The 24,074-nt window shown below is 38.4% G+C and overlaps 2 protein-coding genes across 10 annotated transcripts in view; both read right to left on the minus strand.

Moving 5' to 3' along the window:
- The window catches only part of LOC146462765 (uncharacterized), a 76,096-nt gene that overhangs the window by 8,372 nt on the left and 43,650 nt on the right, over positions 1 to 24,074 (minus strand). Inside the window, exons 1-4 of one of the 9 annotated variants that reach the window (XM_085085239.1) lie at positions 15,280 to 15,444; positions 14,862 to 14,974; positions 11,897 to 12,067; positions 689 to 1,940 (exon numbers count right to left, since the gene is read on the minus strand). The exons of 4 other annotated variants lie outside the window; for them this stretch is intronic. In XM_085085239.1, the coding sequence (XP_084941365.1) occupies positions 689 to 1,913 (1,225 nt within the window). In that variant the 5' untranslated portion in view covers positions 1,914 to 1,940; positions 11,897 to 12,067; positions 14,862 to 14,974; positions 15,280 to 15,444. Of the gene's footprint in view, positions 1 to 688; positions 1,941 to 8,069; positions 8,119 to 11,896; positions 12,068 to 14,861; positions 14,975 to 15,111; positions 15,221 to 15,279; positions 15,445 to 24,074 lie in introns of those variants that run through there. 4 more of the 9 variants (XM_085085240.1, XM_085085241.1, XM_085085242.1 and 1 more) reach the window with 4 other exon arrangements.
- LOC146462766 (uncharacterized) lies at positions 23,282 to 24,064 on the minus strand. The gene has a single exon (XM_085085250.1). The coding sequence runs from the start codon at positions 24,002 to 24,004 to the stop codon at positions 23,354 to 23,356; it is 651 nt and encodes a 216-aa protein (XP_084941376.1). The 5' UTR covers positions 24,005 to 24,064; the 3' UTR covers positions 23,282 to 23,353.

Here is a 24,074-nt window from a genome sequence, read left to right on the forward strand (position 1 = left end):
AACGATCTCAGAAACTGGCATAATTGATTATAATGTGCCTACGTACGTACGTACCTACCTACCTACCTACCTACCTACCTACCTACCTACCTACCTACCTACCTACCTACCTACCTACCTACCTACCTACCTACCTACTTACCTACTCTCTTAACAGCTTTCATACCCACGTACATACCTACCTAATTACTTTATTGCTTACCTGCCTACACAGCCACCCACCCACTGACCCACTTACTTACTAAATGGTTAAGCATACAATTCTATAAGAGGGTTTGATTCGTAGACATACCTGAACCCCTGAAATTAAGACAAGTTTTCAAGCACATTACCAAAATGAGGAGTGAGACTAGTATTCAAATCATTCTCCTGAAACAATACACTTAATGACTTCTGATTTCAATTTTCATTCGCTACAGCACCAGAAATCAAAACTGAAAGACATCTAAAATTTCACTTTACAAAATGAGATTATGCCTAGAAAAACGAGCAAATTCGTGAAAAGCAGTGATTGACAGCTTTCCTCTGGTTGGTCAAAATAAATTTATAGGATTTCGCACAGGCTCTAAAGTAATTAATAACCCTTAGGATAAACGTCATCGGGTGTGTGAACTCCTTTCTCTGCCCTAATAAGCAGTTTGATTTTTTAACAAATCATGAGATGATGAAAATTAAATTAAAATCTTACCAATATCATAAGCCATTCTCCACATCTTTTCCACAAGTGCTTCACATTGTACCTTCCAATTGTACTTTTGTTCATAAGATGCTCTCAGTGTTTTGATTTCCTCAAGACACATTCCATGACTTGCACGGACACCTTCAATTGCCTCAGCCCACTTTGAAGGATTATCTGAATCAACTATGCATGATTTGCCAAAGAGAATGTTCTCCAATGCTCTAGCAAATCCTGACTTGCTACCAACAAGTATGGGTAAACCAGCTGACAAAGCTTCAAGGGCAACAAGACCAAATCCCTCTGATTTCGATGGCATGATGGCAAGATCCATTTCACACAACAAATCTTTCATGCCCTCCCGGCTTTGCACATACTTTCGTACAGTCAGTTTCTCTTCAGCGATGCCACATTGGAGAAGTTTTTCTCTTACCGCGTCCTGCTTTCCATCAGGTGCACCCACAAAGATCAGATGATAAGGTTTACTTTTAAGCCGGTGATCTGAAAAAGCTTTAACAGCGATGTTGTATCCCTTTAGTTCAAAGTCTTCATCATCACCACGACCACATAACAACACTTTAAACTCACCACTCTCATTAGGAGCTTGTTTTAAGTCCCCAAATTCTCTCTCAAAAAGACCTGGCGTGACAGTGAAAATATCCTGATTCTCCTTGCATCGTCGAAGATACGAGGAGTAAGAATCTTCCAGTCTCGGTCCAACGGGCACAACCAGATCAGCCATTTTACAGAGATCAACTTCAACCTGATGTTTCTTTTCACCCTTTGAAATGGGATCAAGGTAGCTTTTGTACCTACTGAGGTCCTCTGGAGCAGTATGCACTACTTGAACCCATTTGCAATTGGAAAAGTGGGCAGAATCTTTTATGAATTGTACTTGCCGACCCAGCTTCACACCATGGCCAACAACAATGTCCATTTTGTGATCTTTAGGTGGGACGCCTAACCAATCCAGAGGTTCATAGCCTGGGCGTTTTTTGGCATCAACAACAGTTACTCCATAACTCTTAGCCTCTGTTTTGTCTTCATCTTTACAAGCACCCTCTGGCACAAGGAGAGAAACTTCGACTTTAGGGTGTTGTGACAAATGAATTGCAAGCTCTCTGTTTAGTGTGGACAAACCACCAGCTGATGAGGTCCACTCGCTACCAAGAAGAGTTACTTTCAATTTTGCACCAGAAGAAGAATGGGCTTTTGGTTCAGGCACTTCTTGAAACATTATTTCAATTCTGACCTCGAAACAAATCTGCAAAACAAAAACATGCAGCCTCATAAGGCTTTACGTACTCCTCAGAACTTTTGTTTTGTTTTTGTTTTTTTGGACATAAAATTAGCATTGACATGTACAGTATAATGAACCAAAAAACAGGCATTATTTGCACCAGTACATGTAAAGTACCACAGTATTTATGCACTTGTTAGAATGTAACATTAAATACCAATACAGTTACCATATAAGTTCTGTTATGGCCTCTCTCTCTCTCCGTTAAGTTCCCACTCTCTTATTTATTTACCGGCCTGAAGAAAATACACATGAAGAAGCACGTACGGAGTGAATAAGCCTGAGAGAGCACTTAATAAAGCATGTGTCGTCACGCCAAGGAACATTATGATTAATGAACAATCAACGCACAAGATAATTTTTTTTACAAACGTGTTATTTCCGCCCCAGACACCGCTTACATTTTTGGAGTTTTTTTTAGATATTATCTGTCCGCAAGTGTCGTATGATTGGACGATATCGTGAGACAAGATCATCCTCGAAAGTATAACTAACATTGTAACAATTTCCCGCCAGTTCCAATCAACCTTACCCACGTAAGTTCTTTTCGTTTTTACCACGTTCATTATCACGATTTCGATCAATAAATAAGTTTAATTATGTCAAGAGTATCGACTGTTAAGCTTGGCTGGTTATACTGCCCTATCTCGGCTAAGACTAAACATCGGTCGAGGTAGCGGAACAAAGCATTTACAGTATTTGCGGGCATATCAAAAGGATCGTTGTTGAGCCTTAATTCATAATTGAAAGCAGCCTTATTCTTAAATGAATGGGCAAGACCTGTTGAAGTGCTAGATGCCCGGCCTAACTTAGCCTGAGTATCAGGCTTTTCGGGGGGGGGGGGGGGGGGGGAGAGGGGGAAGAGAGGAAGTGGAAAGAAAAAGGAAGACCTTTCCTCTTCTCCCCCTTCTCCTTCCCCTCCCCCTTCCCTTCCCCCCTCCCCTTAGGAAGGCGTGATACTCAGGCTAGGGCTAACTACAATAATATTACTGATCTACAGTTTCTGTGCTGCATACATGTATGCAGAATGAATCCAACATCATGATACACATACATTGAGACTGAAAATACTCTTCAGCACAAAATGGTTGAAAGAATAAATGTATGCCTGAGACAAGAACAGCTCTCTCTGGCAGGAACTTTCCAGGTTTAGTGTAGTAGCGGTAGTGGTAGTAGTAGTAGAGTCTGTATTAATTTTAGGGAGGGTAATAGATATTGTTAAATTATCAGCCTCGGATATTGCATTTCTAGAGTTCTGATTGGTTCACTAAATCTCGGTTATCAGCTCATATACCGTAGTTTGACCTTATAAGGAAAACGAAAGCCCCAAGTGTCGCTAAGCTAAATTTTTTTTTCGGCGGGAAGCAAAAGTTTCTTCGCAAAAATGTAGAAAAAAAAAAAGGAAAAGAAAGAAATACCAAACAATGCCATCTCAGTATAACAACAATAAAAGCCACAAAGTTCGGTATGACACTATTTAATGGTACGTATCTCTGAAGTTTCCTTTAAAGTCTTCAGAATTGCAAGATTTTACGATTTTTTTAGATCACATAACAACAACAATAACAACCGGTTACCTTCAAAAATTTCAGGATGGCTTGCAAATCCTGGCGGTAAGAGGTTAAAGCCAATCGAAGAAATTTCTCAGGAAGAGCTTCATGCCTGTCTTTATGTTTTTACGAATTTACGAGACTTCAGATGGTTCATCTATGAAATCCGTACGAGCGGCGGCCATAATGTTCGTTTCCGTCGCTCGGCACCACTCAGCAAAATATTTGCACTAATGTGCACAGCTCTTACGCTTCTCAAATAAGCTTGAAGTTTAAAAACTTGCACTGAATGCTTGTCTCAGCGAGGTTGTACCTCGTACACTTGGACTTGCCTGAAGTGTTTTAAATCGTCCGCGAGGAATTCAATTCACAATGAAAAAACTGCCGTCCTTGCCCTGATCTCTTCCTTCGCTCGGCATCACGCAGCAGAACATTTGCTCAAATGTGCACAACTATTACGCTTCTCGCTGAGCTGGAACTTCAAAAGCACTTGAATGCTAGTCTCAGAAATGTTATAATTCGTACATTTAAACGTTTCTTGAATTTTAGATGTCCGACTGTGTCCGATTTTCTTCGCTTTCGATTTTTCATTCAACTCCGTTTGCAAAGCGCTTTGTGTGTCATGTGATCATTAGGTTTCGCGCGCTTTGTTCGGAGGTTGCCTCAACATCCGGTCGTTTAAATTTCAAAGAAATTTTTTCTTAAAATATAAAAATTCAGTAAACTTCAACAGCAATGTCCAAACGCGGAGAATTTAATAAAACAATTATTCCATTCGCGCTTGTTGGATATGAGATTAGTTATAGCCAACTCGGCGCTTCGCGCCTCGTTGGCTTTTTACCATCTCATATCCAACGCGCGCTCATGGAATAATTGTTAAATAGTGCTTAACACTAATAAACCTGCAGCGCTTAAGAGTGACATGTAGTTCTATAGCTTAGTGTCCACCAAAAATGAAAATGCAATGTACACTACAACAGACGTGGAATGCAGTGTATAAAGACAGCAAGAGGTAACTATTTCAGGTATTAAAATTAATTAAGTTTTTGTTTGTGTTTTTAGGATAGAAGAAGCAGATAAACCTTTACAGCAAGCAGACATATGATGTATGACTACCAAGTTTGCTTTTGTTATCATAGCCCACATAGCAGGCGTAGCTGGAGGGAGGAAGGAGTGAGAAAAGTGGGAGTGCCTGGGGAGGTGGGGAGCCCGGTAGGGAGAGTTACACTTTTATGGGTACGTGCCACTGTGAAGAGTATAGTTTTCAAGCAGTTTAGTCTGGGATAGGGTGCCAAGTTTGAGCGGCATCACTCTAATATTTCCCCGAGATATTCTTAATTTTGTGATTTTTCTTTGTACTGAGACGATTTGTAACATCATCAGTTTTTGAACAAAAACTTGAATATCTCTGGAACAAGAGAAGATATTTCAGAAATGAAAACCACATTGAGAATGATGTATTATTCAGTGAGTGACACAGGCATGCTCGGAAAAAGGAAATCCAAGTGTTCCTTTCAGGTGTCGAACCTAAGACCTTCTGATTACTAGTTCGGATGCTCGGAATTGAAATCCGCATTACTCATCACTTTCAAAGTATAATTTACTTAGTAAAGTTACTAAGTATATGTTGCAAAGTTGTTCATTGATTGCTCTGAATGGTCACTCAAATTACATAAATGTGTGGCAGTCCATATATGTACATGTTCTGCAGAGAGCTATACTTCCTGTAAGGAGTCCCAAAAGGGTGTCCTGTGAGGACCATTATTTTTGTTTTGTTTTCTATCATCCACACAAAATAACTTGTACAAATACAACAACAACTAAAACTGACATTGTATATACTCATATAGTTTTATACTTTAATCAGTTATTTTCACACGACCCCACAAGCTCTGAGCTTTAAACCCCATCGTGTTTAAATAAAGGATATGTATGTATGTATGTATGACATCTCTCACATTTAACTGAACTGAACATGCCTTACTGTATATACAGCTCAAGGTATATAAACTATAACTAAGACAAAACTACAACTGAAACAATTTTCCTATACATGTAGTGAGCAAATGGCTGCATCAGAACTGTAGGAAAACTGGAAAACCCAGTTTGACACCAGGTGAAAGGTGAACTATATACACAGACCTAAATTCTCTTTGATTTCTTTGATGAGCATCAAAGACTAGTTTGTGTGGCAAATACATGTATGTGAGCCTGGATAATCTACAACCACCTAGTGTTTTCAATGGAAAACGATCTGTTAACAAAGTTGCTGTGAAGATCTGTATTTCCATTGGTACAGACTCTCTCAATTTCTAATCCAGACTAAATTCTTCTGTACAGTGTGCTTATCTGTTTCCCGTAAAATGATACCCCGTTCTAGACCAACACTCCCTGATCTCTATACCAGGTACACTGTAAGACACAAATGACGCGTACTGTGCTTTCAGGTCTATTTCATGCTTGATTAGTGTATTTAGTGCGCAGGGCTCCTATTGATAGCAGGGTGCTTTTAAGCTCCTGAAGGGACTGCCCTGAGCTTTATGACTAGATTAAAGTGTCTGTCTGTCTGATTGACGTTCTAATTTTCTTCTTAATCAGACATTGTTTACTCCCAATGAACTGGTGAGGAGATGTAGGGCAATATGGGCACTTTGTACATTTCAAGTAGGTCTGCCTTGCCTTATCTGGTCAAAAATGGAGTTATTTGGTTCATAGCAGACAGGGACTGGGGCCAAGAGTAATGCCATGGCAACGTCAAGATGGTGTCATTTTGTTTCTGGCATACTGCATTGTTGGTGCCAAGTTTGAGCAGCATCACTCCAATATTTCCGAGACACTCTTGATTTTATGATTTATCTTTGTACTGAAACAATTGGTGACATCATCAGTAATAACAATAATAATAATAATAATAATAATAATAATAATAATAATAATAATTATTATTATTATTAAATTATTATTATTATTATTTTTATTATTATTATTACTGGGCATTTTATTTAGAATTTTCTTATCATGAGGGTATATATATTTTTATTACATCAGTGGAAATTGTTCTTTTATCTTCTGAACTAAACCCATACAAACTAGCTTTTATATAAAGATGTTGATATTTTACAATTTTATGACAGCAAACTGTAAAATCACTCAGGTTTTAATAGAATCAAACTGTATCTAGTAGATTTTTTTCTTGTAAATAATAAAGTTATCATTCCGTTATTTAATTTTTTTTAAAAAATTATTATTATTATCATTATCATTATCATTATCATTATCATTATCATCATTATTATCATTATTATCATCATCATCATCATTAGAGTTGGAGAGGTGTATGGGAGTGGGGAAGGGGGAGGGGGTTACTCCAAATTATGAATAGGTACAAAACAACATGACAACTTTTCCAAATAGGGTATTACACCTCTAATTGAAAGCTAACAATAATGGCTTGCATATACCAAAGCATAATCTAGCACTAACAACCATGTTTTCCTAAAAACTTGATTTGCATAAACAAAAACTCATTTAGGACCAATCGTCTAACTTTTGAGTTCTTCAGCCATTCAAAGCCATGTTTTAATTCTTGCCTTCCCAAGGGGGTTTGGTTTGGAGTAGTGGGGGTGGGAGGGATGGGTTTCTAAGAAAGGGTGGCATAACATACTATTATGCACTAAATAAATTGCTTTGCCATTTAATTTTTTTCTTACTATAAATTATATTGTATTTCGTGGTAATAAGTGTAAATAAAATTGAATTGAATTGAACTGAATTGAATCATTTGGAGTGTGTGGCCATTCTACAGTGCAGGCATAAGTTCACCTGTCCCCACCCCACTCCTACCATGTACAAGAGGGCACTGAACAAAGCACAAACAATTGTCCCATACAATAAAAATTATTTTAATTGTAAATTTTAAAAGTGTTCATGCTCAACACTGAATAGGGGTCAGGTATACCTGCCAACTTTTTCTGAGTTAAATACGTGAGATTTTTGTCTTGTCGTGACCAGGATTTCCGAAGATTTCCGACTATTTCGTGAAGACTTCCGAACTGTGCCGAAAATGTCTGAAGATGTTCCGACGACCTTTGAACACTTCCGATTCAAACAGATTGTAGACGTTTGAAAGCTTTTGCAAAAATTTCAGTGTGTACAGTTAGGACACAAAGTTAACATTAAGCAGAGTCACTGGCAGGCGTAAGAAATTGTCCTTGATGTGTGAAATCCATGTCTTTAGTCCGCAGGTGTGTCGAGACTCATGCATAATGCGTGAGAGTTGGCAGGTATAGTCAGGGGAAGGATTAGGTAAATATGCAGCTTACAGTACAGATGTTGGTGTTGTTGGTGGGAATAAAGAAAAACGCTGTACATAAAGTTTTATACCACAACTTTGAGAGAAGAGAAAATGCACTCCAAGTTTCCCAAACCATCTGACAAGGACTGTAGTTGAAAGGCTTAATAGTCAACAGCTCTTTAGGCAATGATTCTTGAGATGTAGAAAATAAAGAGCAGCCAGAGGTCATAAAAATACATTAGGGTGGACCTTTTAAAAAGGAGCTGGTGTCACTCCATCTTGTTCCCAGTCTGTCAATAAAAGGCTGAGTGTTTCTTTGTACCTATTGTACCTTGGGTTGTCCACATTACTGCTGGCATAATTTTGAGCATAACAGTGAAACAAAAGAAAAACAAAGCAAAGTTTCTTCAACTCTTTGTGTTTCAAAAAAACTTTGCCAAAACCATAGAATCCCCACACAAGACACCGGCCCAGCTACCCCATTTTAAGACCAGCTCTCATTACAAATTAGCAAAAATATGGCTGCCAGCAGTTCCAGCTCTACAAAATTATCAGCTGCCTTGTCGGATGATCGAGTTGTCTCAACAATCGAGCAAGGATAATCACGAAACAACAGCATTTTTATGGAGTATAAAGTGAAGCTATTTGGGCATAACAGTCACATTTGTCAGGCATAAAGAAATTATTAGCATAATGGGGTGAAACATTGAGCATAATGAGGACAACCCCATATTTGTACCTCTGGTAAATAAGAATTTAAAATACAGTGAAAATGAGGTGATAATGTATTCAGTAGAGGTACATTCAACCTTTCTATGCATGAATGAACACAGAAAAAAAAGTGTATGTTATATATGCAAGTACTTGTCCCTCGATGATTGTGGAAATCAAAATAATTTGAGGAATTTGTTTATATGTTCACTAAAATAAATTACACTGTATTCAATGTACTCTTGACAGGTGCTAAATACAGTCAACTCTCACCTTACGGACACCTCGCTATTACGAACACCCCGATAACATGGACAGCATTTAACTTAATCCCTAGAAAAAATAAATATTTCAGACATTTGACTGAAATAAATTCCTGCTAGTATGGACTTAGTCTGGATAAGTCATGGTCAGAGGGTGTCCACAATAAAGGGAGTTGACTGTAAAGATAGACTGTATGTGAAAGAGCTCTTAATCAGTGATACATTTTAAGAAACAGCAGGAATTTGTAGACCCAGCTGGGGGTTACCATTGAATCCCACCACAGTGCATTAAACAACAACAGTTAACAGATAATGCAGATTGCATTATGCACACATACAGTGTACACTTAGCACTATCCTTACAGATGACAATTAAGTTACACCAGCACACAGGAACCTGGCATGTTAAATCAATAAAACCAATAAGGCATGTTTTTGTGATAAAGCGATTGGCCATCAATTTCCAATATTGGCTTTTGGTTGTTCTTGCAAACCAAAATCAGCGCGATCTAGTGATATCCTCCACACGCTAACTCTTTCACAACTGCGCACTGATTATTTAAAGAAAAATTTCTCATACAGTGGAGCTCAGTTGTGGAGCAGTTTGCCAATAGAATTACGGCAAGCAACTTCCTTGAATGATTTTGAGACTAAATTGAGATGCCACAGTTATAGGTAAGATTTTTAAACATGGCCTCCAAGAAAAGCAGCATTTACTGTTTAGCTTTGTTTTATTATTTGTAACTTTTATAATCCTAGTTACACTGTATGTAGGTAGATTAATGATAATCTAAGTAGCTGATGGAAAAACCGTGTATAAATAAAGTTATCCTACCTATCCTTTCCTATATTTCTAATGTCTTATGATTGTTTTTAATAAAACAATTATTTCATGAGCATGCCTTGGATATGAGATGATAGATACTGTAGCCAAAGAGGCGCGTAGCGCCGAGTTGGCTATAATCATCTTATATCCAACAAGCGTGAGTGATTTTATTGTTTTATTAAAAAAAATCAAGGAACATTACAAGATCTTGCTGATTTCACTTTACAAGAATAACCGAAAGACAATTTAAGGACGGTGCCTACTATTGTTACTGCGCATACGTTCTGCGCATCTCGAGATACTCGGGTTTCCTATGGGTGGTGCCTACTAATACAGGGATAATTTTGCGTGGTTTAAAACTATACGGAGAAAGCAGAACTTAGCAAGTGCTTTTGGTATCTCAAAGGAAAATTAGGGGTAACCATGCATTTTCAGAGATAATTAAACTTCAATTTAGGAAAGAAATCCCATACATTGCTTTATATTTTGGCGCTTTTTAGAGATATTATTGCTTAATTATCTCTGAAAAATGCCTGGTTACCCCCAATTTTCTTTTTGGATTTCAAGAGGCCTAGCTAAGATATGTTTTTCCCGCATAGTCATAAGCCGCACAAAAATACTTCAGTATTAGTAGGCACCGTCCTTAATGGTTGCTACTTCTCAGGCATGGTACATGACTATAATGGCCCATATACTATGGCTGCTAAGCCAATCAAATCCCTGGAATTGCAGTGGTTTGCACTAATGAACTTATGTGGTGAATGGCAATTGACTAAATGCGATGCAATGTTAATGCCTGTTAATAAGTGATGATACTACGAACACGCAGTAAGGGCAAAATTTTTTAGTTTTGCCCAACTGTTCCAAAATTCATCTATAGATGGCATGAATTTTCTTCATGATACAACAACTCACACAACCATTAATTAATGCATAGTTTCAGCTTACAACAACAGCTACTATTACTTGAAAGTAGCAGCAGCGTCTCTGAAGGTAATAAATATGGCAAATAATAACGTATAATTTGAGTCACTGAGATAGGGCTACATGCCAAAGAGAAACCTTAACATCTGGCTTAATGATTATTAGTTTGACTGAGTGAAAATGGTACATCTGGCTAGGGCAACAGTGATGGATTCAAATAAAGGATTACTACTAGAGTGGGTGCATTGCCATAGCAATGGCCAGCAAATTAAAAACTCTGGTTATTTACATTACAGGGTTGGGACATGTCAGGACTTCTCTAGGTCTGTAAGCACAATTTAAGAAAACCCTTTACAATTGTGTGGGATCCCCCACCACCCATTATTTTCCATTCCAGAGGCTTTTCACAATATCCCCACCCCTAGTTTATGCTTAGCTGTCAGATTAAAAAAGTCAGCAAAAAAGAAAAAAAAAAAGAAAAACAGTGAAAAGAGAAAAAACACAGAACCCATGTCCTAACTGGTTCACTGCTAGGCCACATGAAAAATTCAGGAACTTTTCAGTGAAACAAAAACTTTAAGAAACATTTGACATGAGAAAGTTTAATTATGCTCTCTGCCCTTGGACTGCAAGTAGTCTCTCTTTTACTCAAAAATCCATGGGAGAGAAATACAAAAAACTGGAAGAGGATGATATCCTAGGGGCAAGCAGCAATTCCATGAGTCATGAGTTGCGCACGCAGGCAGCAAACTGTGGAGTAGCACTGTGGGTGCAGGGAGGTCTTCCCGCACCCACACTACTTGCAGCTAATGGCTTTGCCTCTTGACCCTGGGATATCGCACTTGTTAATTTTTTTTTTCGTTCTTCCCCCATGGATTTTCAAGCAAAAGAGAGACCACTCGCAGCGTACTCAGCCCTTGAATTACAAAACCATTTATGACTTGATACTGGTAATTACATATATTAATACTAACTGAACTTTAACTACAATAGATATCAGCTACTGACATTAATATTGACTATTGAGCATGTTCTCGATCTCTTGGGAACTAATTCTTTTGTTAATAATAGGAGTATTATGATTAATTTTGTCTCACGATGTAGTCACTGAGTTGTAAATGGCAACCTTTTGACTGCTTATGTACTACTAGTCTTTGTTGGGCAATGAGGTCGACTGGTTACGCCGCACCATTTACATCATGATGGTCGGCTGTGATTGGTGCATTTCAATCTTCATTGTTCCAGCAAGAAGTAGACGGCCTCATCGCTTGATGAAGACTAGCAGTAAGCAGTCGAAATGTCATGATTTAGAGCTCAAAGTTACTACATCATGAAACTAATAATACACTTACTTGTACAGTGTATCTACCACGATGAACAACAACAACCTCTTTCTTGACATTAATTCTTTTGCTATTCAATCTTTTAACCTTCAGCAGAACTGTCAATCTTTATCACTCTGATTTACAACTTCTACACAGAAAATTTTATCCGGTAAATAAATGGCATGACTGGACAGGGACCTGTTAGCAAGAACATGTATAATGTGCATAATTAGAATATTCAGTTACAAACCAGACAGACAAATTATTCAGTAACCAAATTCAAATCATCCCAAGCATTCAACTTAGAGTGGCTTACTACAGTATTTTTGACAAAATAAATATCGTGCGCAAGCGTACTGTCACGTAAGCCCCGCGCGAGGTAGAAATCACGCGAGCTCTCAAGGTAAACCCCAAAACAAACATGGCGGCAGCAAAAAAAATTTTTCAGTTTGGTTTGCCCTTTAGTAAATTGCTTGTGAACGGTTGTTCCCCCGGCCGAAGAGTCATAACTGGGCTTTCCTTTAACAGATGTTGGAGTCTAGGCTTTCGAAAAACACTGTTTTGCCCCGTGAAGGAAGTTTATCCTGCTAGCGCAGTGCTCCACATAATCACAAACAAAACGATTCCTGAGAAACGTTGAATGAATTGACCGTAAAATGTAAGGTAGCAGCTGTTTCAATCGCTTGCTGGGCTCCATAAAACAAACCCAAAGTCAGCTCTCGCAAAGTTCACTTGCTTGGTTTCACATGACTTCGCAGAATGATCATTCTCGTCCCCTGAAGAGCTCGCGGTAATTTCGCTGCTGTTGCGTGTGCAGGTTTTCCCCGAAATGGGCGCATGCGCGATACAACTTTCATTGAGGTCGCAAAAAGAGACTTTTAGGCGCCAAATTCTCAAGTCGTACAACCATGCCAAAATTTTGAGAACTGGCAAAACTCACCAAGTATTAACCTCAGGCAGTTTTTTGTAGAAATCTGTAAGACAGATTTTAATTAATTTAAAATATGGCTAACTTAGGGCATTTTCCTCTGTGGTGAAAATTCTGTCTTACGGATTTTTGTTTTCTTTTGCAGAGATGTTTATTCATGGATACTCTAATGAAATCCTGAAATTTTGAGCTAGGGACTCGTACGGCTAGTTTTGGAGGTGGAAATGCCCAAAACATCTAGTTTCCAGTCCTTCTCCGAGAAATCGGCGTGCTATTTTTGTTTTAGAGCTTGTCAAAATCGTTTTGAGATGAAAATCATCTTTTCTCACTGTTGTAGTAACAAACAACACCAAAAAAAGTTACTCCTTGCTGTTTTCTTCGCAATGGAATGATATCTTATTTTATCTACTGAAAACTGTAGTAAGCCACCTTAAGTTGTTCTCATGATCAAATGCAAGGCCAAACTCATCAAACTCAACTTCACTCGATCAATGCTTCCAGAACCATGAGATATCCTTTTACATTTAGTGTTTTCTCAGGTGATAAAACTCCCAGTTCAACAGCTACTCACTTACATGTACTTTCTACTTACTAAAGAAAGATATAACAATTTTTTTTTCTAAAACCACTTTCTCAGACAATCATGGCCAATATTTCCTGAGAAAGATGCAAAAATTTGTGTTCTGGATATTTATGACCAGTCACCATAAGCTTGGTGGTGTTTTCATTAGTGATTATGTATTTTTAGAAGCTTCCCCCCCCCCCCCCTTATCCCAAGCAACGTTTATGTTTATTAGCCACTAGGATCATTCAGACTGTCAGAAACATAGCGACATGGCAACATTGAACGGAGGCAGGGGGTATTTTGTGTTGAGTTATTGAAATGGTCCTATTATTTTTGTCCAGGGCCCAGTTGCTCGAAGCATGGTTAGCGTTAACCCGGTTTAAATACCATAACAACCTATAGGTTTTAATACCTCTTTACCAATGGTTAGCGCTAACCATGCTTCGAGCAACTCAGCCCTGGATTGTAATTACCGTATTTATTTGATTAACTGCCCACCTTTGAATAAGCACTCACCCTGAAAGCTCAAAAAGTTATTAAGCACTCATCCCACCCCTCTCAATAAAAAAAAAACATTTCTGTACTAGCCCAGCATGAAGTAAGAGGAGTGTCAGTTGTGTTCCAACTTGGTTTTAGATACGGTAGTCAATGATCTTTATATTGTTTATGGCTTATTTATGTTAGCTTTCGTACTTTGTTTTGTCTTGTTGAAGAGAAATAAACTTGTTATCCCTTGTTTTGTTATTTCGCTAAAAATGACCTCACTTGCTGAAAATGTTGGGGAAATAATAAGCGCCCACCCTAATTGGCCCAAAATTAAATAAGCGCCCAGGGCGGTTAATCGTGTAAATGCAGTAGTTGCATTGCACATTAGAATCACACTGCTTCTTTTTTTCCCTGGATCTCCTAAGCTTGCACTGAAGTGTACAACCTTGATACAGAAATTTATTCAATAATACTATTTTTGCAATGAAAGTATGCGTAGGCCACACAGGTCATATAACAATATCTGATATTTTCTAATTAAGGCAAGAAGTTAAGTTAGTGTCATGTGATGCATTTTGGCTAATCACTGGCAAGGACAAATGTTTGATCAATGATTTCTAAATAAAATCAGACACATAACAGGTTTCTGGATTAAATTGGGAAGATGGTATCAACTACAATCAAGCAAAAAAAATTCTTGCTTCATTATAAAAGTTGCTTGATTGATTATCAATAAAATAACTTTATTACCCCTTACAGTATAATTTTGTCACTGTTTAGTCTCAAAAGTTAGTTGATGTTGTAAATAGTTCTGAACACAAAGCAATAAGCTGTGCTGAGTTTACTGTTAATGTGTGGTTTTCTGTTGATGATCTAAGCTGTACTTAAGACTCTAACTACATTACTCATACCAGGGGCAGCTTGCAAGTGAAAAATACAATTTAGATTAATAATTCATGCTAAAGAATTGAATGCGAGAGGACGTGTACGATCTAATCTTCAACTTAACTTACTATGTTGGATCAGGGTTATATTATACAGTCCTTGATCTTGAAATGTGCTTCAGAGTCTGATAAAATCTTTTCTGTCGAATCTTCCTCGTCTCCTCGGGGGCGGAGTACGTTTCCTAGTGAAAATGGTTAGTTTCTTTTTAAATCTTGCATGGTCTCGAAGAGTCGAGAAATTCTTAGCCTGCCAAACCGGAAGTGAACCGTAGGATCGAATGCCAAGTCTAAACTTCCAAAAACATTTAATTTAACCCACTGAAATTAAACTAAGCAAAGATTTGGTCCTCTTAATCTTTGTCCGGTAGTCCAAATGTTACTGGACAATAGTTCTCCTCATGCGCACGGTCAATTAATCAGCAAATTCTCGAATTTTCTGAGAGCAGTTAGATAGCTCCCACAACCAACAGTTTGAGATTTTACTGACCTTTGGTGTCTTCTTAAACTGTGTACTCCCAGTTAAACTAATCTCTCCTTTTAGTTGGACTTCCTGTCTGTGTTTTTCTTTCCTCTGGCCAGCTTCCTCACAAAAACCATACAGGATCCAGCCTTTTGTTAGACAGATTACACGCAACCCAGTTCGGCCATCTTGCATGAGACTAGAAAACTTCCCGGGAATCCCAGCGACCTCCCAGTAGTGAGGGATCTGGGTACGAATACAAAAAAACGTCGTCTGGAGGTGGAGGTGGGGGTTGGTTGTCGTTGGTGTGGGTGGAGTGAGGCACGGTCAGCCCGGGATCAAATCGAAGATGTGCGCAGAGACGAGTAAGAATTGGGATTACGCGCGTGTGCATCGTTCAAATTCATGATAAAAACGAGGAAAATTTTGCCGTTGAATTAGAAGGTTCGAATTGCCGTATTTACGGGCTAAAAGAAAAGAAAAAAAGACCACAACTAATAATAACTTACAGTTTCGCTAACAAAATACAAGTGACAAAAAGGAACATGAACTAACAATTTAACACTCGACTCTTACACCGTTAAGGCCGGGCCAAAAGAGAATCGATAGTAAACGATAGTGGCCGATGGTTGAAACTCTTGCTCTCGTTTGGCACCTAACTATCGGCCACTATCGGCTACTATCGGCCGCTCTCATCGAGTTTGAACATGCTCAAATTTTTGTCGATAGTCGCCGACAGTTTTGTCTCGTTTGGCACCCCGCTCGATAGTTGCCCATAGTTTAACTATATCGGCCACTATCGGCTACTATCGGTTCTCGTTTGGCCCGGCCTTTAATGAAGTTTTCGATGACGTTCAACGAGGAGGTTGAAAGTTAAGGATCACGATAGGATTACGAGGTTAGGATTATTTCTGCGTCTGTTAGTTTCCTCCCGTATATACTTTAGCTTTGTTACATATTTTCATTCGCTATTGATCATTAATTTAATTTATCTAAATAATTTACTGCCAATGCAGTGAGGCCACTGACACACATTAGCACTTATCAGTTAGTACAGGCCTGTAGCCAGTATTGAGGGAACAGAGTAGAGACAGAGTAGACATTTGTCCATAGTTACACGAATGATCATTAAGGCAATTAATGGGTCAAGTCAGTTAAAAGAAAAATAATAATCTTTCATCAAAACTGTCTAAGGTTGAAGATTTTCAGTTACTGCCTGTCGAATTCTTTAAAGCTAGGGAGTTCATTAGAAAATACTTTCCGGAAATAGTTTTGAACACCACTGACGCACTCTGCTTAAAATCATCAGAGTCTCGGAATCTCGAAAGGAGAGCAAGCGGGTGCGCGCACAGCCAGTGACGTATGATGACATTGTTGGATTGAGTGAAGCCTCAGAGCGATAATGTTGAAGTTAGACTGAAACCAAATGTTGCAATAATTTACAGAATTTTTTAAGTCGGTACAACTGATTGACGCTTAAGCGATTTAAACTGATAGCCGAAAGCAGAAATGAATATGTTCACAGTAATCGCGATATCATTATTTCAAAATAAGAGGTAGAAATTTAGCCAGTCGATGAATAGAATTATAAGGACCATAGACAAAATTGGGCACTTTTTATTATTATAAATGAGACGAGTTTTTTGTACTTAAAAGACTTGTAAACCAGAACAAGATATCATGAACAAGGGAATAACGAACATAAAAAAAAATACTGTGACCAAACTCTACATCGGGTGACTCACCGTGTTGGAAGTAATCCCAGCTTTCACAACATAAAGACAAACATAGCTTTCATGTAATCACCCTAATCCACTACAACAGAGCTAGGGTTTTTTGTTATCATGATCTTTTCAAAACCTGTCTGATTTCGTTAAGTGAAACTAAACTGGAAGTAAGGCGATCCCTAGTCCGCGAACAAAGAGCGGATCCTGATTTATTTTAGGTTCAATTTAATGACTGAGATCGAGATCTTCGTCCTGGAGTACTTACTCAGCTGTTGATAAAGTCAAAGGTGAAGTAAATTTAATCTGCGCACGGTTAGATTTAAAGCTAGCAACTTATGGGACCGTGCAATCAAACAGATATTTAGGCAACAGAAATAGACAAAATTTGTCCTTAAACTTTGTCCAACAGGTCAAAATTCTTTTCGATAAACGCTTTACAACAAATTATTAGCCGGGTTGTCTTTTCTTCCTTTCGACTTCCTTTCCATTTTCTCTCTTTCTTCGCCGACTTGTTACTTTACAGAAACGTGCCATCTGAATCATATCTAAATCAGCTTTTGACATTCTTTTTGTAGTTAAGTTGCGTATATAACTGCGATTTTCTCTCATTTATTGATTCTCTCACCCTCCGTTCAAATATATGTACTTTATATTTTTATATAGAATGTATACAATGTAATGCGTATTTACAAAATGACCATCTCCCAGTTGGCTTGATAGCTCCGTTGGTAGAGCGCTGCACAGACGCGGTGTTCCCCGTTCAAGCCTGAATTCAACTGGTTCAAGCCTGAATTATTATTTTTTTCAAGTTGTTTACGTAACTGTGATGGTCCCTCGTTTATCTATTCTTTCACCCTTAGTTCAAATCTATGAATTTCACTTCCGTCTCTTTACTTCTAGATGTATCTTACAAATTCAAAAAATTACCAACGTTCAAATCACCGCTAAATTTACATGAAGTTTTCGTGCTTAAAAATAGAAGTTTCTCTCTTTCACCCCGCTATAGTAATTTGCTGTTCTTAAGACTGTATCCAGTATTATTATATACCACACAAGTGAATAGTGCTTCTCTCGCGCGCTGATTGGCTAGTTCGGAGGTGATTAGCCAAGTACTACTAACCTCCGAGCAACCGAAGAGAAACAGGATGGCTTCCCGTTTTGCCACGGTCACTTCGAGGAAAATATTTCGATAAAAGAGACGGCCATTACAAAAAATACACTGAAAGATTGCAACAAATTTTGGTTTGACGGCATTACATGGTAAGTTATTTAATCTTTCAAACCTCGTATTTTAAGGCGAAAAATAAAAATGTAATGCATTATTTACGAAAACTGTCGAGCACTATAATTACAATGTAAACAATGAAACATTTAATGTTTTGCAGTATGGTTTCACTGAACAGGACAAATTTCACACAACAATCGAAGAAAAGACACGTAGCAACTAAACAAGTGCCTCTAGAAGTTTTATTTGTCTGCAAGAAAGCGAGACTTAACTTTCTACAATAAGAAATCGCTTACCACGCGGCGGGCGAGATTTTAAAATTTCTCGGCATTTTTCGGTATATTGCCTAAAACTAGTAGTAATCAAAGATTAATAAGTGCGTTCGAAGTTCAATGAATTTAGCTAAAATCATACAAAAACAGAGGAGGAAATTAGTTGAGAGATTAAATGAGAAAGACGAAGTATTTAAAGAGCAACATGAACAATAGCAACTTTAATAGTGAAACCCAAATATGTAACCAAAGATGTCTATCTACTTAGTTACAATGTAGTTTAGATACTGATTGTGGGAGACTAACTTTTGTAACAGTAACATGAATGATAGTAACTTGAATAGTTACAAGGGATTGGTTAGTTGCAAGGAAAAAAATGTAACAAAACATGTTAGTCTACTCAGTATCTTGAAAAACTGAAAATGATAGAGTAGATTTTATAACAACAACATGAGGCTATGATGAAGTTCAAAATGCTATGAAAATTAGATTTTTCCATGTCTAAACGTTTCTTAGGGACCGTTCATTTTTTATGAGCATGGGGGGGCTGGTGGGATTTGGTTATTTACCACTACGAAACTGTATGACCCCCCCCCCCCCTAGCACGCAATTTTTTTTCACATTGCCCCCCCCGCGCAGAAACAATTTTTTTCTGATGACCCCCCCCCCTCCCGCCCAACCAGAAACAAATCATACTCCTAACTTTAACAAAACGCTTATGTACTGTTTATATCAAAGATAAACGTAATTGTTACTGTGATTTCTTTACAGTACTATTAAAAAGTTACCGTTCTCTGCTTAGGTAAAGATTTCTCTTGTTTGAAAAAACGTTTTATAGATAGCAACACGTTTACGACAACGGCAAACCCTTAATTTCCATTTAGATTCTCAAATGAACTAAAAAAATTAATCAAGCAAATGGTTAACGTGAAATAACTCCCCTTCGAGTAGAAACAGTTAATACACGTACAGATCTGACTAACAAAATGCGGATCGAAGCATACCAATCAACGATTACGAGTCATATTAAACAGAAAAAAACAGCGGACACACAGATATCAGGCGCGTAGGTAAGGGTTAGATAGGGGTGTTCGTTGAGCCCCAAATCTTGCTGAGCGCTGGAGGCGCTGTTACTAGGGGGGTCCGGGGGCATGCTCCCCCGGAAATTTTTGAAAATCTAGGTTCCCAGAAACCTCATTTCCTGCATTTTTAGACCCATTTTAGGCGAATCACAAATTTGTTTTACAGCAGCTTTTTAAGCTATATACATCATTTCTGCGGCATAATTGTTTCAACTTAAACAAGAAAGTTCAATGTACATTCCGCGCCCTGCCAAGTTCTGATAGCTATTCGATCTGCTGATAGTCATACACCAAGCTGGTAAACTGCATCATTCTCGGGTGTATGCCTCCGAACAAATTGACTATCTCGTCAAGATTGACAGGCATATCATATTTGATATGCATTTAGAACCAGGGCGGACATTCTACTCTCTCGCATGGTACACCTCATGTAGTTGTTCAACCTCCTCATTGTGCTTTTTCTTCCGCCAGTATTGATCTTCAAAGGGGGTTCGTTCAAACCCCTCGAGCCCCCCTTCTTACGCGCCTGGATATTAAAGTACTGCTATTAAAAATGACAGTTGCAAGCTTTTCTAAAGATGGCCTCTGCTCAGATTTACCGTCAACTGAAGTCACCAACAACAGTTCTATTATTAAAAACTAATCTGGATGTTCACACTAGGCATACTACTGAGTCTACTGATACTCCTGGGTTCAAATAATTTACCAATCAACAGTCTTTATCAAAGTGAGTACTATTAAACAGAACATTAAACAACCTATTGATATAGTTCTGAGTACAACCACTTAATAGAAAACTACTCCCCCACGGATGATTCAATAGTGAGACTGTTACGTTTTTATATTGATTTGAACTTGTACAAACATAGGTGTCTACTTCAGTTTATATTCATTATTGCTTTTCCAACAGATATGCTTCATTTCCTCCGTTGTTGTTAATATGAAATGCAGATTTCGACCTCAGTATGTAAAACAAATTAAAAGTGGTTAGGAAATTGAAATAATATTCAATTTCTTCATCTGTTTCTGTGTTGAGCCGCTTTCAATTTCCCCTACTAGCCAATTATTGCTGGTGACCCCCCCCCCCTCTTTCACTCAATTTTTTTTGGTAGCCCCCCCCTTTAGTGCCATTTTTTTTCTCGTGGCCCCCCTCCCCCCAAATCCCACCAGCCCCCCCATGCTCATAAAAAATGAACGGTCCCTTAACTTAACAGTAACCTGGATGATACTAACTCGATTAGTCACAAGGTAAAATGCAATAATTAAAACATGTCAATCTACTCATTTACAATGTAGTTCAGATACTAAATGAGTGAGACTAATTTTTGTAACGGCAACATGAATAATAGTAAATTGAATAGTTTCAAGAAAGTTATGAAGTTGGTAATGCTATGAAACTTTTTGCAATGTTTAAAAGTTCTGGTGTTTGGATGTCATACCATAGTTTAACAAAAAAATTTTAATAGTAACATGAATAGTAACTTGAATAGTTGCATGGGATTGGTTAGTTGCAAGAGAAAATGTAAAAAAACATGTCAATCTACTCAGTATCTTGAAAAACTGAAAGAGATAGACTAAAAATGGCCATCGAGCAGAATGACTCGGTTTATTTGCTTTGAGACCACAACGGGTCATTTGGCGCAATGGCCACCGAGTACAATGACTCGGTTTGTTTGGTTTGTATTTGTGACCGCTATGGGTCAAAGCACAATGGCTTGGTAGATTTGCTTTGAGACAACTTTGTGTCAGAGTTATCGGTTGATTTGCTTTGTTGTTCGGCAAATTCGAGGACATCAATTCAAAGCAGGAGAGCAGCGAAGGTCTTCGGTTTGTTGTAGTTCGGACAACGCCGACATCGGGCTTTCTACATGCTCTTGGAGTACTAAAAAGTTTCCTGGTAAGGCTTTGACAAGTTGAAGCGATGAACTTTTTAAGAAACATCGCATGAAGTTTGAGAAAAATAAATGAACTTACCGAATAATCCAAAGTTATCCACGGAGGCGACACGGACGCAAAGATATCCACGGAGGCGACACGGACGCACGAGGAGCTTGCACTCGCACGAGGTATACCGCACTCGCACAAGGTATAGTGTGTGTGCGGATGACGTCACAAAATTACTGGCTGCCATGTTGGAGGACTTACGTAATCAAAATGGCGACTGAAACAACAGGGGTTGAGCCTCTGATGCTCTCAAATTATAGCGAAAATCTTGAAGGCAAGGTAAAATATAGGTAACTCGATAAAATTTCTGAGATTGGTATAGATCCGCTTCTCATCCCAGCTAAAACGTTGAGCGAGAAATGCCTTCCACCAGTTGAATCCATGGATTTAAAACTTACTTTCGTATCTTGTGCTCGATACTAGATTTATTCCAACGCACAATTTAAAGCTTACAGAAGCCTTCAAGCTTACAACCAGATGTTTAGTGGCTTCATTTCCAGTGTCCTTGGATGTATGATTAACAAGAGGTTTGTGGTGTTGGCCAAAGTAAGACATTCGCAGAGACTGAATGAACCACTAGTGCAATTGTGGATTATAACAAACGAATAAGGTACTGTGATGTCAGCACATTGTGCAGGGTGTATGGCTGGCCTGGGTGAGTGTTGCTCACATATAGCAAGTGTACTATTCTATCTTGAAGTTGTCACCAGACAAAACGGAAGGTTAGCGTGTACGCAGGTTAAGTGTGGCTGGATTTTGCCAAGTTATGTTGAAAAGGCTGATTACGCCAGAGTTAATGACATCAACTTTTCCTCAGCAAGAAAACTGAAGGCAGCCTGGAGAAGTCTTTAAACGATCTTAGTTTGTGCGGCAAGAATGATAACAGTGATCAATCCTCTACAGGGATAAAAGAATCACCTACAGTACAGGGGTCAGTGCAGCAACCAACTAAGGATCAACTTGAACAGTTGTACAGTTCTCTCAATGAATGCAAAGTCAAACCTGTTTGTCTAAGTTTAGTAGAAACATATGCAGATGAATTTATTTCAAAACGAGAGGGATACCATCTATCCGAGATTTATTTGATGAGAAATACATAAACCTTAATTATACTGAGCTACTAAAACAGTGCTACAAAGTTGAAATAAGCCTCACAAATGAGCGAATAGAAATGATTGAGAAAGAAACCATAAACCAAGCAAAAAGCAGTGCTTTCTATCATCACAGGGCTGGACGAATTGGTGCATCTCAATGGCATGCAGCATGTCACACTGATCCTGCACAGCCATCACAATCTCTTATCAAAACAATTTGTAATCCCGACGTGTTTAACTTCCCTTCTGCAGCTACAAGGCATGGCTGCAAACATGAAGAGTTGGCAACAGTGGCAATCGCTGAATATGAAAAGCAGATGAAGGCAAAACATAACAACTTTAAAGCAGTCAAGTGTGGTACATTCATAAACAAAGATTACCCATTTTTGCATGCCACTCCCGATTTCATTTGTTCCTATGACTGTTGTGGCCTTGGGTTGGGTGAGGTTAAGTGTCCCTACTGCATTGATGCGAAAGAGTTTGACTCCTTATGTCAAACGTGGCAATGTGTACAGTGATCTTGAGAGTTTTAAAATTTTCAACATGAATCTAAGTTTGTTGAAATTAGAAGATGTTTAAAATACCTTACAGCAATATTTCTGATATCTGATAAAATAAGGGACAATGTCAATCAGGACATTATAGCATTGCATTAATGTTATGACCCTAGAATTATGGGCATTATCAATTATTTTTTCAATAAGTGTACCAAATTGAAATGCAAAGCCATGTTTAGTTCACTTACAAAGAGTGAGTTTTAGTCAAATGGTATGATTGGAGGGCACAGATTCACTAATGCAGAACATACCCTGATGATTCTATCAATCAAAGGGGTTTCCTTCTCTTCTTTTTTCCTGCATGTGAGGTAATCTGTAGGTAATGTACTTTGCAAAATAGTGTATTTTTGTCTCAAAACTCCAATCACCCTTTCCACGTGTATTCGTACGTTTGCAATTTTTCTTGTCTTCTCCACATCGATTGGATCTAACTGACTTTTCCCTTTGGTAAAAGCAGGGATATTTAAGCTTGCCTGGTAGTACCATACGCTTTCATGGACAGTGAACCCTCTGTCTGCAAGAACTAAGTCTCCAGGCAACAAGTTTGTAAGGAAACCAGAGTTTTCAGTTACAAACTTATCTGATGCCCTACCACCCCATGCTTTACTGACAAATGAAATTGATCCTTGGGGGGTAATGCCAATGAGCACCTTAACGGTGTTGTGGTGCTTATAATTAGAAAATGTTTGTGCCCTTGCCAGCAAATTGGTAGGCCTGTCAATGAAAATCTCAAAACAGTCGATAATCACAGTTGTTTTTAGACCAAATGCATCTATGAAACATTTCGGCATGGTTTTCTGAAGGTCTTTGCGCTCAGGCCACACTATCAAAGGAGACAAGCGAATATCCATTACCTCGATCCATGAATTGAAGACTCTTGAAACAACAAATCGAGATACACCAAACCGATAGGCGAGTACG

This window comes from Pavona decussata, unplaced genomic scaffold (genome assembly GCF_977016875.1).
Source record: "Pavona decussata unplaced genomic scaffold, jaPavDecu1.1 SCAFFOLD_185, whole genome shotgun sequence".
Classification (NCBI taxonomy): domain Eukaryota; kingdom Metazoa; phylum Cnidaria; class Anthozoa; order Scleractinia; family Agariciidae; genus Pavona; species Pavona decussata.

Coding starts and splice junctions, on each gene's coding strand:
- LOC146462766 (XM_085085250.1), bottom strand. CDS start 24,004: ATGGATATTCGCTTGTCTCCTTTGATAGTGTGGCCTGAGCGCAAAGAC.